The sequence below is a fragment of the Hipposideros armiger genome, unplaced genomic scaffold (genome assembly GCF_001890085.2).
Source record: "Hipposideros armiger isolate ML-2016 unplaced genomic scaffold, ASM189008v1 scaffold_27, whole genome shotgun sequence".
Classification (NCBI taxonomy): Eukaryota; Metazoa; Chordata; class Mammalia; order Chiroptera; family Hipposideridae; genus Hipposideros; species Hipposideros armiger.
In genome coordinates this window covers 5,357,118-5,372,982 of record NW_017731377.1, presented here as the reverse complement: position 1 = coordinate 5,372,982, position 15,865 = coordinate 5,357,118, and the positions used below count along the sequence as shown (strand labels likewise).

The window sequence follows — 15,865 nt, the reverse complement described above, 5'->3', positions numbered from 1 at the left end:
TTCCTTTTCCCCTCATCTTTGTGCAATTAATCACTTTTTTCAACTAATCATTTTTAATTACAGAATGTATAACTTAAATTTTTTTTTTTTTTTTTTAGCTGAGCCATCCTGCCACCTGTTGGCAGCTCAGCAGCAGCTCAGCTCGGAACCACTGTTGCTCAGAGCTCAAACTTTTGAGCGAGCTCTTAACCAACTGAGCCACTCGGGCTGCCCAAACTTCAAATTTTTTAATCATATTAAATTACTTCAGCTTAGACGTCTTTATCTTGGTTGCAATTTTCTACAACAGGAATGTTTTCATTAAAAATACTATTCCTGTCTCAAGATAAATATTTGAAAATATGTTTTAAAGTGATATTGTTGGCATCAACAATATTTTAGATTTAGGAAAACATAAATCTACAAAAATAATTATGAGAAATCCCATGTCTCTGATTGTTCTGATTTTAAGAAGCCCTATGTTATTAATACAAGTAAAATCTTAGTGTATCCTAAAAAAAAAAGAAGAAGAAGGAAAGTAAAGACATAGCAAAAGGTGTTTGCCACCCTAAAATAACTGCTTGGCCCAGAAAAAGGGAACAAAATTTTGGACTTAAGTTTTTGTCCACTTTACTATTTTTGTGATCAGTGCTTCTGTTGTTATAAACCCCTAATACAGGCTCTTATAACACATTTTAAGATCACTCACATACAGAGTCTGCTTAGCTTACAGCTGTAGAGAGATATTTGTTGGGGCTACCCTTGAACAGAAGTATAGAGGTCTTTAATTTTCCCAATTTCAAAACAATCTTAAAATCTGCCAGTCCTATCCTTAATAAAATTATATATTCTTGTTAAATCTGACTTGAGTGAAAATTTGGTTTATTCTTTCTAAACGAGATTCAGAAAGTACAACTTGGGAGTTATAAGTTTTCTTTTAAATACAAAATACAGTACTAACGTAAAACCTCACAAAGAGCTGGCTGCTCATAACACTTGGGTTTCTGGAAATTACAAGGTTTGGGGCCTTCAAATACAGCACACTCCTGTACATGTGTGTGTCAGCCAGCTGAGGCTGAGTGGGGTTGAGGTAAAAGGCAACCCCACACTCTCAGTGGCTTGTAACAATAAAGGGTTATAGTACTGTTCTCCCTCCCGTTCATGCTACATGTTTCCTGCAGGTCAACCCTGCCTTGCCCCATATGCAGGGCCCACTGCCAGAGCAGCCTCATCTTAGACGTTGCCTGCCTAACGGCAGAGGGAAAGAAGAGACATGGTGAAACACTAGTGGGATTTTAACAATTTCGCTCACAAGTACCTCACGTCATTTCCACCACCGTCGCATTGGTCACAGCAAGTCACATGGCCTAGCCTGACATCAGTGGGTTGGGGAAGCCAATCACACGCCAAGGAGAGGCAGTGAATACTTTGAACATTAATACTCTATATATTCTGTCATTCTCAGGCCAAACAGTTCTCTGAAGGCACATCAAGCATATCAAATAATACACTTCACCTTACTTCCTTATCGACTAAAAATTCAATCTGGTCTGTGTAAAATTATTGACTGCCTAAAGTACCTTTTGCCTATCCCTGTTTGTTGAGAAAAATAATAGTGTAATTGGTTTCTATACATGAATATAATTTATAATGTTGATTCAATTTTTTTTTATTTACAGAACACTTAAAAGAAAAACTAGATGACTATATTAAGCTGTGGAATGGCCTGGTGAAGGTATTTCGAAATGAGAGAAGAGAAGGCTTAATTCAGGCACGAAGTATTGGTGCCCAAAAGGCTAAACTTGGACAGGTAGGAAACATTTTTATAATTGATATCTACAATGTCAACATTTTGGATTTGGTAACTAAAAGGTCATATGCCTTTTTAAGTACCCTTTTTAAAAATGTTTTTTCAAGTACAGTTGACATTCAATTTTGTTTTATACTAGTTTCAGGTGTACAGCATAGTGATTAGACATTTATATAATTTACAAAGTGATCCCCCGATAAGTCTATTACCCATCTGGCACCAAGAAAGCTTTTTTTTTTTTTTTTTCATTGAAATGAAAATGCTGGTTTAAACAGATAAAACTTATATGTGAAGAGTGACTCTAACGCTAACTTATATTAGCATCTAATTTGAAGTTGTGTGTGATATATGGTGTACTATATATGACCTTTCACCCCGCCTCTTTCTTTTTTAAGGTTTTGATATACCTTGATGCCCACTGTGAGGTGGCAGTTAACTGGTATGCACCACTTGTAGCTCCCATATCTAAGGACAGGTAACATTACCTTGCTTTTTTTCTTTCCTGGTTGAAAAGTAAACCTCGTCCTAGAAGGTCAAATAATATTCCCATCCTTCTGACTCGTTCCATTCAATGGAGTGTTCTGTTTGAGATCTTATCACTCAGCTAGTTGTTTCCGGGGGTGGAGCTAGACTGATAACTTTGGATTGATTTAAATGCAGGCATTTGGGCATTTGGGATAAGCCTAGGGTGTCTTGATTAGAGAATCCTCTTGTGCTATCGTTATTGACATGACTTCCTCTAACTTCAAAAGCTTCCTCTACAAGTAATATTAATTGCTCCTTCTACACTGTGGTAACAGTTCTAAAGACTTGAAGGAGCAAGCTTTGAAATTATACCTATTGGGTTTTTTTATCCCTTTTTAAATTATTACTCAAGATAGTAAGGACCAGCTGTTACTTGTGTTGAGGCTTTAGGTTCCTATAGAAACTCTAAAGTTTAGGAATAGGCAACTGTTCATGGAAATATGGTGACCAGCATTAAATGTACAGAAATGTCTGAGAACACTAGAAAGCTGCATCAACCTAGTTCCAAAAGCCGTCCCTACTTATCATCCAGAATTCTATTTCAGAATCTAGGAAAATAAGACATGGCCCTGTGGTGAATGACATGAGTCAAAGGAAGAACTTTGGAGGATTTAATTATCAGAGGATTTAATGCGAAGGCCTATTAGAAACATTTTTCACATGCTGTCTGATTTCCTCCTCACAGCAACCCTGCAAGATAGATATTATTAGCTCCACTGTACTGAAGAGGATACTGAGGCTTAGAGAAGTAATTAATTTACTCCAAATCAGACAGCTAATAAACTACCAAACCGAGATCTCTCTGGGACACCTTACACTGCACCATTTATTAAGAAATCTGAGAATCATGTGAAGTGAGGAAAGAGAACAAACTTTCCCCACTCCAGGTGAAAACTAGCAACCCTCTGGGGTGGTAAGGAAGCAGTTTTCCACAGGGTCCTGTGGCAATCCCACATATCTCACAGTGACCCTCCACTGTCCCACGGGAGTTATTCTAAAAGGAATAATCCACCTCTCTCAAACCCGCTTCCACCATATTGAAATTCTAAGCCCCATAGGTTTTTCCTTCTCCTGGGTTTCTAAACATCTAAAAAGCACCTGAGCCTGGTTATGAAAAGCTGTAATCTCCATGTTAGGAAATGCATGTTAAGATATCCTTTCTGATAAAATGAGCACTAAAACAAGCAGGGTACCAAATTGTAGTTTATTCTGCATCTAATTAGTCATATAGTACTAGCATTTTCCTGAAGTCCAATACAAGGGATTTTTTTTGCTCCAAATTCTCAGGCCACTACTTAAGTTCTTCAGTGGGTTTTGAGGGATTTTTTTTTCTCATTTTTTTAAAAAGCAGGAATACAACACAGTACTTTGTTTTGTTTTGCACTGAAAGCTGGTTTTTTGCAATAAAAAGGAACAGGGAAAGAAGATCAAGGAAAAGTAAAGAAACAGATTTTCATAATAACTGCTTCCAACGAAATAGAAAGCAACAAAGAATTGAGAGAACTGCTAAAAATGTGGCAGGTATTACCTTTTTTACAGGGGTGTGTGTGTGCGTGCGCACACACACACACACACACACAGAGACTTTTTGATGGAGGATTAAAGAGCCAAAGTAACAGGCAGAAAGATCTTAAAATACAAAATACAAAATAATACAAAGTTATGAAGAGAAAGTTGCCTGTAGGACCAAAGTGAAAATGAGAAAATGCTATTGAGCTCAGACATGGCTTTGTTCCTGACATTTGTCTATAAGCTGAGGGATAAGTCTCCTCTCTCCTCCCCTGACGACAACAGGCTCCTTGCCTTTTATAAGACATACATTCACTTCCGTTTCCCATTAGGTATTTGAGTCCCCTAATGCAAATAACAAACAAAACCCCCCAAAACTAAAGCAATGACAAACAGAGATGTTCTAGCTAGGCATGCTAACCTAGTCAGTCTTGGGTTCTTAAATGCTTTTTCATTTTCTGTAAATGTTTCAGAACTACATGTACTGTGCCTCTAATAGATTACATAGATGGGAATGATTATTCCATTGAACCACAGCAAGGTGGGGATGAAGATGGTTTTGCCAGAGGGGCCTGGGACTGGAGTTTACTATGGAAACGTATTCCTCTAAGCCACAAGGAAAAGGCCAAAAGAAAACATAAAACTGAACCTTATCGGTAAAGATTACGATTTTCTTACGTGGAAATGTTTATCTAAGTACTTTTTTTTTTCCTTCCCCATGTACTCATATAAATATGTGGGTCCATACATACCCTTCCATTTCATCTTTGCTGCCATCATCAACATAATACAGAACCATTTGCACTGTGCCGATTATAGATGTCATAAATGGCAACACATATGAAATTGTACCCCAAGGGGGTGGTGACGAAGATGGGTATGCCCGAGGAGCATGGGATTGGAGTATGCTCTGGAAACGGGTGCCTCTGACCCCTCAAGAGAAGAGAATAAGAAAGACAAAAACTGAACCATATCGGTAATCACTAAATCACTTACATGTTTTTCTTTTCTCCAGTTTTTGCTAACTTATTAACCTCTTGCGCAGCTAAAACATTTGTTATTAAAATCATAGATTCTGACTTAGATTCTGAAAGGGCTTCTTTGCTTGCACTAGTTCAGAAGTTTAAATTCACTTTAGCTTCTTTGTAGTAGCTTTTTCCCTAAATGCAGGCTGCACTTTGGGTGGGGTGTGAGTGGAAATGTTATTATATGACATTAGTTCCATACACATGAAAAAAAGAAAATCTTTGCTATCCTGTCCTAGTAGACTAGACATCAAATTTTATTCTTTTGACAATAATGTCATTCTGTAAATTTACAAATGCTTACAAATTACTTACAGTCTAAGTTTTATATCCACTTTGGTGTCTTGGGTGTAGTGTGACCAGTGAAAAGCCATAGCAAGATTTTTTGTTTGTTTGTTTCTTTCTTTCTTTCTTTCTTTTGTTTTGTGCACTAACTCTTAGATACTAGTTTCATACCAGTTAAATCTGATGAATGAAAATACATGACTTTGGAAAATGTTACATAGAATCCTTTATCACTTCCTTCTTAGAAGAGCACTTGATTTAAAAGAAACTTTATTCCACAATCAGCTTTTGTCCCTTCTTGCGGCTCTTCAAATAGAACAGTTTATGCTGCTCTATTCTTTTTGGGCCTTTTGGCTGGAACATGTTACTGTCTTTTAAAAGAATGACTCCAAATGAAATGTTTGCTCAAATGTTAGTGTAGGCTTCTAAATGTGTCTAATTTTATTTTTCTGATCTTATGGTTCTGCTTTTGGTCTCTCTCTCTCTCTCCCTATTACACTACTGATAATATTAGAACTCTGCTTTGGGAAGGTGTTTCCAATATCACGCAAATGCTGGTGAGAGTTTTATCATATCACAATACCAAGACACTGAAATGGCAAACATAAGGAAATTATAGAGCTTTAATTTGACATTTTCCAAATTTCCCTTTCAAATCCTTTTTCAAAATAATCCAGGAATTTACTGCTTACCCGCTCACCAGAATAATTCTGGGAGAAAAAAATAAGGGGTAATGATTATATTTTTATTTCTGCCAATTCCATGGGCAAGTAAAGAAGTTTTCTAAAGTGGGCTAGAAAAATTTAAGGGTGTTTTCCCTTTAAATAACCCATTGCTTTTCATGTTAATATGCATTTTCAAACATATACTGAGATAAATGGGAATATATTTAAAGATCAAAAAGGCAAAGTTATAATAGAGTAATTTTAAATGACAGTTAAATAAATGTGACATGAAAATATAACCAAAACTGTAATAGTGCTGTTTAGCGAGTGAGGCAGCATACCTTTAAGAAGAAAAGACATAAGAGAAAAACTTTGCCCTGATGGAATTTTTCTTTAATATTGAAAATACTACTTGATTATTTATTTATCCACTCAACCAATATTTAAATGGGTGTTTCTATGTGCCAGGCACTATTTTCTGGGGATAAATTTTTAAGATAGGGTCCCTCATGGCACTTAAAATAGAGTGAGTGAGTGAGAAATTAAACAGAAAACTGCACAAATAACTCTGGAACACCAACTGCAAAAAGTGGTGTGAAGAAAAGTCACAGGGTACTTGGAGTTTACAGAAAGGAGAAACGAATCGAGCCTGGAGGTTCCAGGGTGGCCTCCCTGAAAAAGTGTCATTAAAGCTGAGACCTGACGGGTGAGGAGTCAACCCCATGGAGAAGGAGGAAGGACGTTTCAGGCGAGCGAGCAGCATAACCGAAGGCTGTGAGATAGAAGAGAGTTTGGCGTGTTTGAGGGACAAGCAGAGCAGTGAAGGAATCGGGACGAGGGAGCCAGCTAAGTAAGCCTGGAGAGTGGAGAGAGGCTGGCATCGTGTGGGCACATGTGGAATCCACTCTGCCTGCTGTGTGATTAGACTTGGATGGGGGCAGAACGGCACAGAGGACAGAAGTTAGGCAGGTACTGTAGCTGCCCAGGCAGTGGTGGCTTGGACTAGGATGGTAGCAGTGAAGTTGGAAAGAGGTAGATAGATTTAAGATACATACTTTCAAGATAGAGTCAATAGGAATTAGTGATAGATTAACTATTAGGTGTGATAATGAAGAAGGGACTACTTAAGAATTAAGAATCATGATGCTTTAATAATTATGATTATGTATTAATATTCAGGGGGGAGGCAGGGAACAAGATATAAACTATTCCTCTATCACTTCTAATCATGGGAGTGGCCCGTTCCTGAAAAGCTACCAAATCTTTTTTCTCTTGTCCCAAAAAAGTACCCAATTCAAGATCCTACTCAGGAAGCCCCTCAGATCATCCTTTTGCAGCCCTGCCTCCTGGCCTAGTAAATAGCTATGTCTAATTCTGTGTGATTTCGGTGCTACATTTGCAAACTCTGAATGAACTGTGACTGTTCTAAGATGATTTACACCCTTATTTGGCGAGCCCCTGAGCTATAAAATTAAAAAATGACAGACTACTTCCATGGTGTATGGTTTCGCTCATCCCAGAATGACTCGTGAATCATTACGGGAGCAGTGAGCAGACCAGGGCTGTATGGCTCCAAATTTTTAGAAGTGAAAGAGAAAATTCTACTTTTACTAAATCTTAAGTCTTAATTTTTAAATTCACAAAGGAACCAAGGCTCCCTCTAATGGCGAAATGATGCAGTGCTTTAATGTGTAATGAACTATACAGTTCGACTTCAGTTAGAAATTGAGGTAAATTCGTGAAATAATTGGACAGATTGTTTTGCAAAAGCTTTATAATTTCTTAATGTTTGGCCATCAGTTTTGTCTCTTTTATGCATTATTTAGACTGTTTTCCAAAAAGGCTTGTTGTCTATTGGTGAAGGGGTAGTGGGGAATTGTCTTTAATAGTTATTGTAGTGTTTCTTTTTCTTAGGTCCCCAGCCATGGCTGGCGGATTATTTGCCATTGAACGAGAGTTCTTCTTTGAACTGGGTCTCTATGATCCAGGTCTCCAGATTTGGGGTGGTGAAAACTTTGAGATCTCGTACAAGGTAATATTTCAGTTAAACAAAGGGTGTTTGTTTGCTAAGTAGTGACTGACTTATGTGACTTATGGATAAAGGCTGGTTTCTTTGGGGGAAAAAACCCTATTTAATGCATTTCTCAATTATAAGGACTGACTAACAAACATGTATGCTGTTAGGCAAAATAAGGCAAAATGCAAGCTGCAAACTTAATACATACGCGTATTTACATGGCTCAGCTAAACATTGAGGCCAGCAAACTTCAGAAATAAAAATCTCCCTCCTCTCCCCACCCCAAGGCTTTCTGTACATTGGAGCCTTTTGTTACAGAAGCCCTTTGGAGAATCTGCATGTGTCAGGGCCACATTTGACCATCCACTAACGTGGTTACCCTTTATCACCGTAGGACATGGTGATTCAGGACAGAAGCGGGCCCCAGCAAGGACAGCGTCCTCAACCTGACAGTGCCGCCTGTCGCTGAGGTGGTCCTCCAGCAGCAAAACCCTCCCCGTTCCAACACCAGTACCCATTTCCCAAAAGAAAGAAAGAGAACTGTATCACAGTTGGAGTTAAACAAATATGTATTATTACCTCTTGTCTTAAATGTCCCCAGCATGCTCAGCAGTTGGAGGGAGGGAAGACAAATAACTCAATCCTCGCTCTGTAGGAACTTATAGTTGATAAGAAGAGAATAGACTTATACTTAAATTCGTAATACAATGAGAAGGTAGAATGCCATTTGGTTGGGGTGATTAAGAAACAGCATCCTGCTGGAGGTCAAATTTAAGGCAGAACTAGAAAGATGGGTGTGATATCAATAAGCAGAGATAAAGGGAAGTGGGCGACTTCTAAGCAAGTACAGTGAGGAAAGGTACAAAGGTGAGGCACGGAGAACATATTCAGGAAGCAATGAGGAGCGAGGTTAGCAGAATCTGACAGCGTGAATAAGATAGACATCCAAGAAGATAAAATGGACAGGTACATTAGTACCTGTACCTTCCTGCAGAGCTAAGAGATTTTTACCTAATTTGATAAGCAATGGAGACCCACTGAAGATAGTAAGCAAGGGAATAACAAGACCCAGAGCTGCCCTTCAGCTAGAATAATCTCTTAATATAAATAAGGATAGCATTGAGGAGAGAGAAGCGGAGGTGAAGAAGCCATGCAGGAGGTTATTATAATAATCACCCAGGTGGGAAATATATTAGCAATGGAAATGACGAATGATGTTAGGAATGGAGAATCTGCATGGTTTGGCAAGTTTACAGTGAGAAAACGTTGCTTGGAGCTACAAGTACACAGGAAGAGAGGCCCCTGAGCAGCAGTGTATTAACTGCATTCCCTGTTGTCTTGTTTGTTATTATATGAGTTTAAAAAACAAGCAAATGATTTTAGGATTTGTTTAGTTTATGAATCCCCTGTGGACACTGTATCTAATTAAGATTTCAGATTTACAGTTACAAGACAAATTTTCAGCCTTAATTTATTTTGAAACAACTTCCACATGCGTTTTCCCTTGATAGATATGGCAGTGTGGTGGCAAGTTACTGTTTGTCCCTTGTTCTCGTGTCGGACACATCTACCGTCTTGAGGGCTGGCAAGGGAATCCTCCGCCCATTTCTGTTGGGACTTCTCCAACTCTAAAGGTGAGTCTTTTGGTTGAAAGCGGAGAATGCTAGGAAGCTACCATGAATGTCCCACGTGCTGTGGTAGTCACGTAAATAGCTCACTGAATGGGATAAATCTTTCAAGCAATCACACAGGCCCTCACTTTTTACCTTAGGCTACACTTATTCATGAAACATCTTATTGTTCTTTAAGATTATTCATTGTATCCCATTAGGATTAAGAGTTCTACTGGGTTGTCTGAAAACTCATGACGTATTTTTTTCCTATGTTTTTCGTTGCAAAAATGCATCATGACTTTTCCGACAGCCCAATATGTTGAATGTTCTCCATGAAGACATACAAAGCAATTCAAAAAGGACTCACACACTGTAGGAAAGTAATGGAAAGGAAAATACCAGCTTCTGTTATTCACAAATGAATAAAATATTGTTTTTGTTTGGTTTTTAAAAATTAATCATATCAGGAGATTTTGTAGGAAACAAAAGCAAACTTTGAACAGTGCTTACAAAGGATTATTAACCTTTTGTCCCTCAAACCAGGGAAGCTTCACACACACAGAGGCCAAATGTCCTTGACAACAACTTTGAAGTTTCTTTGATTGGCGGCTGTCATAAATTCTAAGAGCCTCTGACTCTGATGCCCTTCATTTTGTGGAGCCCTTAAGCAAGTCAACAAGCGAAGGAAGTTCATTATTGACCGCAGCTGCAACTTGGGACAGCTCCCGAAAGGGGAATAGATAACAGAGACAGAGACAGCTAAGTCTTAAGAACCAACACAGAGCTTTCTATCTGGCCAGATTATCTTAGAAATGACGAAATGGAGCCCCCAGTACAACAGGGGATGAGATTAAGATGTCCACGATAAAACAAAGATAGCACCAAATTAACAGCAGGGCTGACTGCCCCTGCACTAAAAGAACCTGCCCTTGGAGTCAGTCCCACAGCCCCGAAGAATTAATGAAAAGGCAAATTGATTCAAGGGCTGGGCTGCAAGGAAAAGGAAAAGACATGAGTGGGAAACACTCTAAACCTGAACTGTAGACATCATAAAAACTACCCGACAAATGTCACATTCAGCATACTCTTAGTGAGTGCCTACAGTGTGCCAAGCACTTTCTTTTCTCCAGTTTTAGCACCATCCACTTCAGCCACCAGTGTGCTAGTGGCCCACGTCGGTTTACTCAGCTTCAGACCTTTGGAGTCAATTGTTTTCTAGAATTATCCTCCTAGATATTTCAAACTCAGCGTAGTCAAAGCTGGACATTTTAACTTTTCCTCAAAAGCGATTCCTTTTCCTGTGTTCTCTATTTGCCCATGAATGATACTTAGGGAGCATGCTAGGGTTTTCCTCCTCACCTCTCACCTACTAAGCCCTAAGCATTCGACCTCAGACTTAGTTCTTAAATCCATTCCTTTCCATGCTTAGTGCACGTCTTCAGATCTCTTCCGTGGATGTTAAAGAGCCTCCCACTTGGCTCCTGCCATCAGATTCAACACCCTTCAGTCCATCTTCCACTCACCACCAGTGTTATTCATCTGAAAAGTAAATCTGATGTCTGTTACGTGCTTCAAACTTTTTTTTTTTTTTAAAGATTTTTATTGGGGAATTGGGGGATGGGAACAGACAAGTTGCTGTCTTTTTGTTCTTCAGTCTAGTTGTGGAGGACGATGCTTCACTGGCCCAAGTTGGCACCATCATTGCGCTCTTCCCGGGTGAGGCAGATCAGTCGCCGGCTTCTAGACGGCCACTCACTGCAGCTGCTGGCCGCTCATGCTGGCTGCTGGCTACACACGGTAGCCCATGGCAACCCACTGCCACAGGGACTGCAGCCTATGCCGTCGCCGGCGACTCACGGCAGCCCAGCTCCAGGTCGAGCTGTTGTTCAGCATCTTAGCTGTGGAGGGTAGTGTCACTGGCCCTCATATGTGGGATCCGAACCGGGGCCCTCTGGCATCCCAAGCCAGTTCTTAACCATCGTGCCACTCGGCCGGCCCTGCTTCAAACTTTTTGAGGACTGTCATTTAAGGGATAAAACTCAACGTCCTTAAAAAAGATCAGTAATAATAACACTAGCTAACACTTTTTGAGTACTTACTAGGTACTAGACACAAATCTAAATGCTTTACATAGATTAACTTTTTTAATTTTGACAACACACTATAAGGTAAAGACTATAATTATTCTCCTCTTAAAATGAAGAAACCAAGGCAAGTTTCCTCTCAGTGAGTCCTGCATTCCAGTATGGTAAACTACTTGGAGGACTCCAAATGCGCCCTGATTTGTCATAACTTCATTTGCACATCTCTGCCCTCAATACCATTCCCACCTAATTAACCACTCCTTCGAGATCGAGCTATCCAGTGCTCCTCCATGGTGTCCCCTGGCTCTCTCCATCCCAAACAATTTTTTGTTGTTATAACCTTATGGATGTGAACTTAATTCTTCATGTTCATTAATATCTAGAAGACATGGACTGTGTCTAATCTTGGATAGATTTGCAAGGATTCAAAATACCTTGCAATAATAGCGCATGCTTTTTTAGGATACTGCTGCTTAAAACTTTGTTTTTGAAGCAGCAGTACTGGCTTTTGCAACAACGTGCCTACGGGAGCACATTCATCTTTTGATATGTTTACCTTGTGGCCTGGAAAAAAATTTAACCTGAACGCCAGGTGTCCCTACTCCTGATGTAAAACGGGTCAATGACTGTCTCCGAAAGGCCAGGTCCAGCCCTCTTTAGTAGAGTTGTGTGGGAGCACAGCCCAAACCCACTTGTTTGCATGTTGTCTGTGGCTACTTTCTCACTCCAGCAGCAGAGCTGAGTAGTTGCAACAGAAGCCGTATGGCCCACTAAGCCCAAAATACTGACTCTCTGGTCCTTTATAAAGTCTGCTGACGCAGGATATGGAAGAGCAAGGGACTAGATGAGGCACTAAATCGGTCACATATATTCATGCCTGCATGCATCATTCAGTTAAAACCATAGAAGTTAGATCTTTGTCAGTTATCACAATGTCAGCTTATTTTATTTTTCCTTAGTTGCTTTTCCTTAAAGTGTACCAACTGGGGGGAAATACCCAGTTAATTCTTGGTGATAGTAAAATGCTCCTATTATAGTTGTAACAAGACCAGCAAAGCCACCTACAAAAAATGTGTTTTATAAACAGAGCTATTGTTTTTCATAATGGTTTCTGAAATGAGATTTTTCCCTACACTAGTTGTGTGTAAATAGTTCTAAAAGAAAGAGATTATTCTGGGAAGAGTATCAGTATCTAGCCAGCCTCTCATAAACTCTCTCTAGGTTTTAATGTCTTCATTTAGATGCAGGATCAAATATATTATCTTATACTATATATGCTCTTGCAGCTCAGAGTTGGTTTCCATCCCTTTTTAGTTGAACACGCGTGCTGTTTTTATCCTTGGCAATTGACATATTAGAGTCATTAGCTCAATTGCATTTGTTTAATTAAATGTGAGGTTGTATTGAAATAAGTTTGCTATATGTTGTTCCTATTTCATATGTGTAAGATGAGCTGTTTATGACATGACAGATACTTTTATTTGTCATAATGACATGAATTTTCTTTTTCACAGAATTACGTTAGAGTTGTGGAGGTTTGGTGGGATGAGTATAAAGACTACTTCTATGCTAGTCGTCCGGAATCAAGGGCGTTACCATATGGGGATATCTCTGAGCTGAAAAAATTTCGAGAAGATCACAACTGCAAAAGTTTCAAATGGTTCATGGAAGAAATAGCTTATGATATCACCTCACACTACCCTTTGCCACCCAAAAACGTTGAATGGGGAGAAGTAAGTATCAGCCAATATTCAGATCTCAGAGTATGTGTGTTTGGAGACTGAGTTTGGAAGAAGGCAGAGAGAGGTGGAAACGTGTGAGTGAAAGAGAATTCTCAGGGAAAAGTTTGGGTAAAAACTGCCTGGAAAGCTCCCCCCTCCCTCAGCCTTTCCACATATGGCTCTCTAGTCTGGAACACTCGATGCCTGTCGGCTCTGCCACTTCCCCTACTCCAGCTTACTTTCCTGGCTAATTTCAGCTTATCCCACTGCTATCAAAAAAGAGATCACCAATACTGAAAAGCCTTCTTATTCTTTCCCACTCCATCAGAAACACTCAGTCCTATGGTCTCTCCATGGATTTTCATAACACTTAAAATTGCCTCTCTCTCAGCCAGTCTGCAAGTGCTTGTTCGCCATTGTGTCCCAGGAACTAACACAGAGACCCGTGCACAATACACACTCAAACAATGCTTGTCAAGGGAACAGATTAATTAATGGTAACTGAAAATAATTAAAATCAAAGGCATTGATCTGTGCTGTCATTTCTTTGTCTCTTCAAACCGGCCTTTGAAACCTCCTTCCTGACTGCCCCCACCCATGTGGGTGCAGCCTCGTGGCTGTGTTAAGCATGCCACGAACTTTCACGTCTGCCTGCCTTGGCTGAATTACGTATCCAACAAATACTGGTTGAGGGCCTACTATGTGCCTGTCCCTCTTCTAGACAGAAAACAACACAAGCAAGGTCCTTTTCCTCGTGGAACTTGCATGCTAGTGGACGAGAGACAAAAACAGGGAAAACAAAGAAAATAATGACAGATGGTGGGAAGGGCTATGAAGGAAAGAAGCAGGTGATGTTCAAGAGGACTTAGGGACAGGGTAGGAAGGCTTCTGTGAGGAGGTGACTTTTCATCTGAGATCTGAATGATAAAGAGCCAGCAAATCAGAGCCAAGAGTGATCCAAGTCCAGAAAATGGTGAGTTCAAAGGCTCTGAGTCAGGAAATGCTTGGCGTGTTTGATAAGCAGAAAAGAGATTAAATGAGGCGAGTGGCAGGCAGGTGAGGAGGGAGGTCTTTATCCCAAGGGTGGCAGGAAGCTGTACGAGGGTTTCAAACAGAAAGGTAACGCGACTTGATTTATGCTTTTGGTTTTTAATCACCCTGCTGTGCGGATTTAGAGTAGAAACGAGGATGACAATTAGGAAACCAGTAGGTACTTCCAGTGAGCAGTGATGGTGACGTGGACTAGGGTCCTGAGAGCAGAGGCAGAGAGAAGCACAGAAAGTTAAGATCTGAAAGTAGGTCACTGAGGGATTGGTATGTGAAGGATGTGGGCCAGGATGACATCTAGGTTTTTGTCTTGTATTTGAGTAACAGATTAGGTGGCACCTGAGATTGGGAAGTTGGTAGCGGGGATGAGGGAGACGGGTCAGGGGACAGCAAGTCCCCTTTTGGTGTCCTGGATGCGTGAAGGGCCGATGAGACATCCAGGTGGAGCTGTCAAGTAGATCTTCAGCTGTGTGATCCTGAAGCCCAGAACTGGCCAAATGGACATCTAAGGGTGTGTGTTCGGAGCCACCAGCAGGTGTACTGTTTTATGGGACTGAATGAGAAAAATACAGATGGAAGAAAATAGGATGGGATCCATTCCTTAGGAGCTCCCCCATCTGGAGTTCGGGACTAGAAGCCAACAAAGGACACTATGCTACCCTCTCCGCACGTCTTATTTTAGTACCGTTTTCTCTGTTGTACACTTATTTCACCTCTGGGTTCTATGACAGCAAATTGTGTTTAACTCCCAACTAGGCCATTAGCCCCTGGCAGTCCAGCAACATTTTGGTTATCTTTTAATCTCTAAGAACACCTAAGTAGAGTAGTGTCTTCTGTGTAAAAGGAATGCATTCTCTGGATGATCTTGTCCAGTCTCATGGCTTTAAAACCATCTACGTGCTGATGACTCTCTAATTTCTGTCTTCAACCTAAACCTCTCTTCCAGAGCCCAGACAAGCATATCCAACTGTCTACTAGACATCTCTACTTGAATGTCTAACAGACATTTTAAACAACATATCCAACATGAACCTCCCTGTCTCCCCTCCCCAGCCCCTTTGCTGATTTCTCAAGCCAAAGCTTTGGGGTCTCCTTTGAACCCTCTCCTGTTGTCACGCTTCACATCCGGTTCCAGAACCTGATACTTGCTTACTCTGGTCTAAGCCATCACATCTCTCACTGAGGCTAACTTTGCCTTCCTACAGCCTGTTTGAAACACAGCAGTCAAAGTGATCTTTTTAAAATTGGAGTCAGGTCATGTCACTCCTCTGTTAGAAACCTGCAGTGACGCCCCCTTTCCCTCGGAAAGAAGGCACGGTCCTTTCTAGTGGCCTCTAGGGCCCACGTACCCGGCCCCATCCCTCTCTGGCCTCACCTGCTGCCCTTCTCCCCTCTCACTCCGGCCCTGCCGTCCTGCTTGCTCGCTGCACACATGCTCCTATGCTTTGCTCTTCCCTCTGCAGGGGTGGCTGACGCACGCACGCATGTATCTCACGTGTCACTGCCAGGGAGACCCACCCTGCTGCTCCCCGAACACACGTAGCCATGCACCCCCACCTCTTAACTTCCTTCCTTCTTTCCTTCT

General features: G+C 40.7%; 1 protein-coding gene across 3 annotated transcripts in view; it reads left to right on the top strand.

Annotated features, from left to right (window-relative positions):
* GALNT7 (polypeptide N-acetylgalactosaminyltransferase 7) overlaps nucleotides 1-15,865 on the top strand; it is a 138,019-nt gene that overhangs the window by 112,715 nt on the left and 9,439 nt on the right. For 2 of the 3 annotated variants that reach the window (XM_019636187.1, XM_019636186.1), the window contains exons 4-9: nucleotides 1,659-1,789; nucleotides 2,185-2,264; nucleotides 4,297-4,479; nucleotides 7,713-7,830; nucleotides 9,327-9,449; nucleotides 13,027-13,245. In XM_019636187.1, the coding sequence (XP_019491732.1) occupies nucleotides 1,659-1,789; nucleotides 2,185-2,264; nucleotides 4,297-4,479; nucleotides 7,713-7,830; nucleotides 9,327-9,449; nucleotides 13,027-13,245 (854 nt within the window). Of the gene's footprint in view, nucleotides 1-1,658; nucleotides 1,790-2,184; nucleotides 2,265-4,296; nucleotides 4,480-4,616; nucleotides 4,800-7,712; nucleotides 7,831-9,326; nucleotides 9,450-13,026; nucleotides 13,246-15,865 lie in introns of all 3 variants that reach the window. The other variant, XM_019636185.1, reaches the window with a different exon arrangement.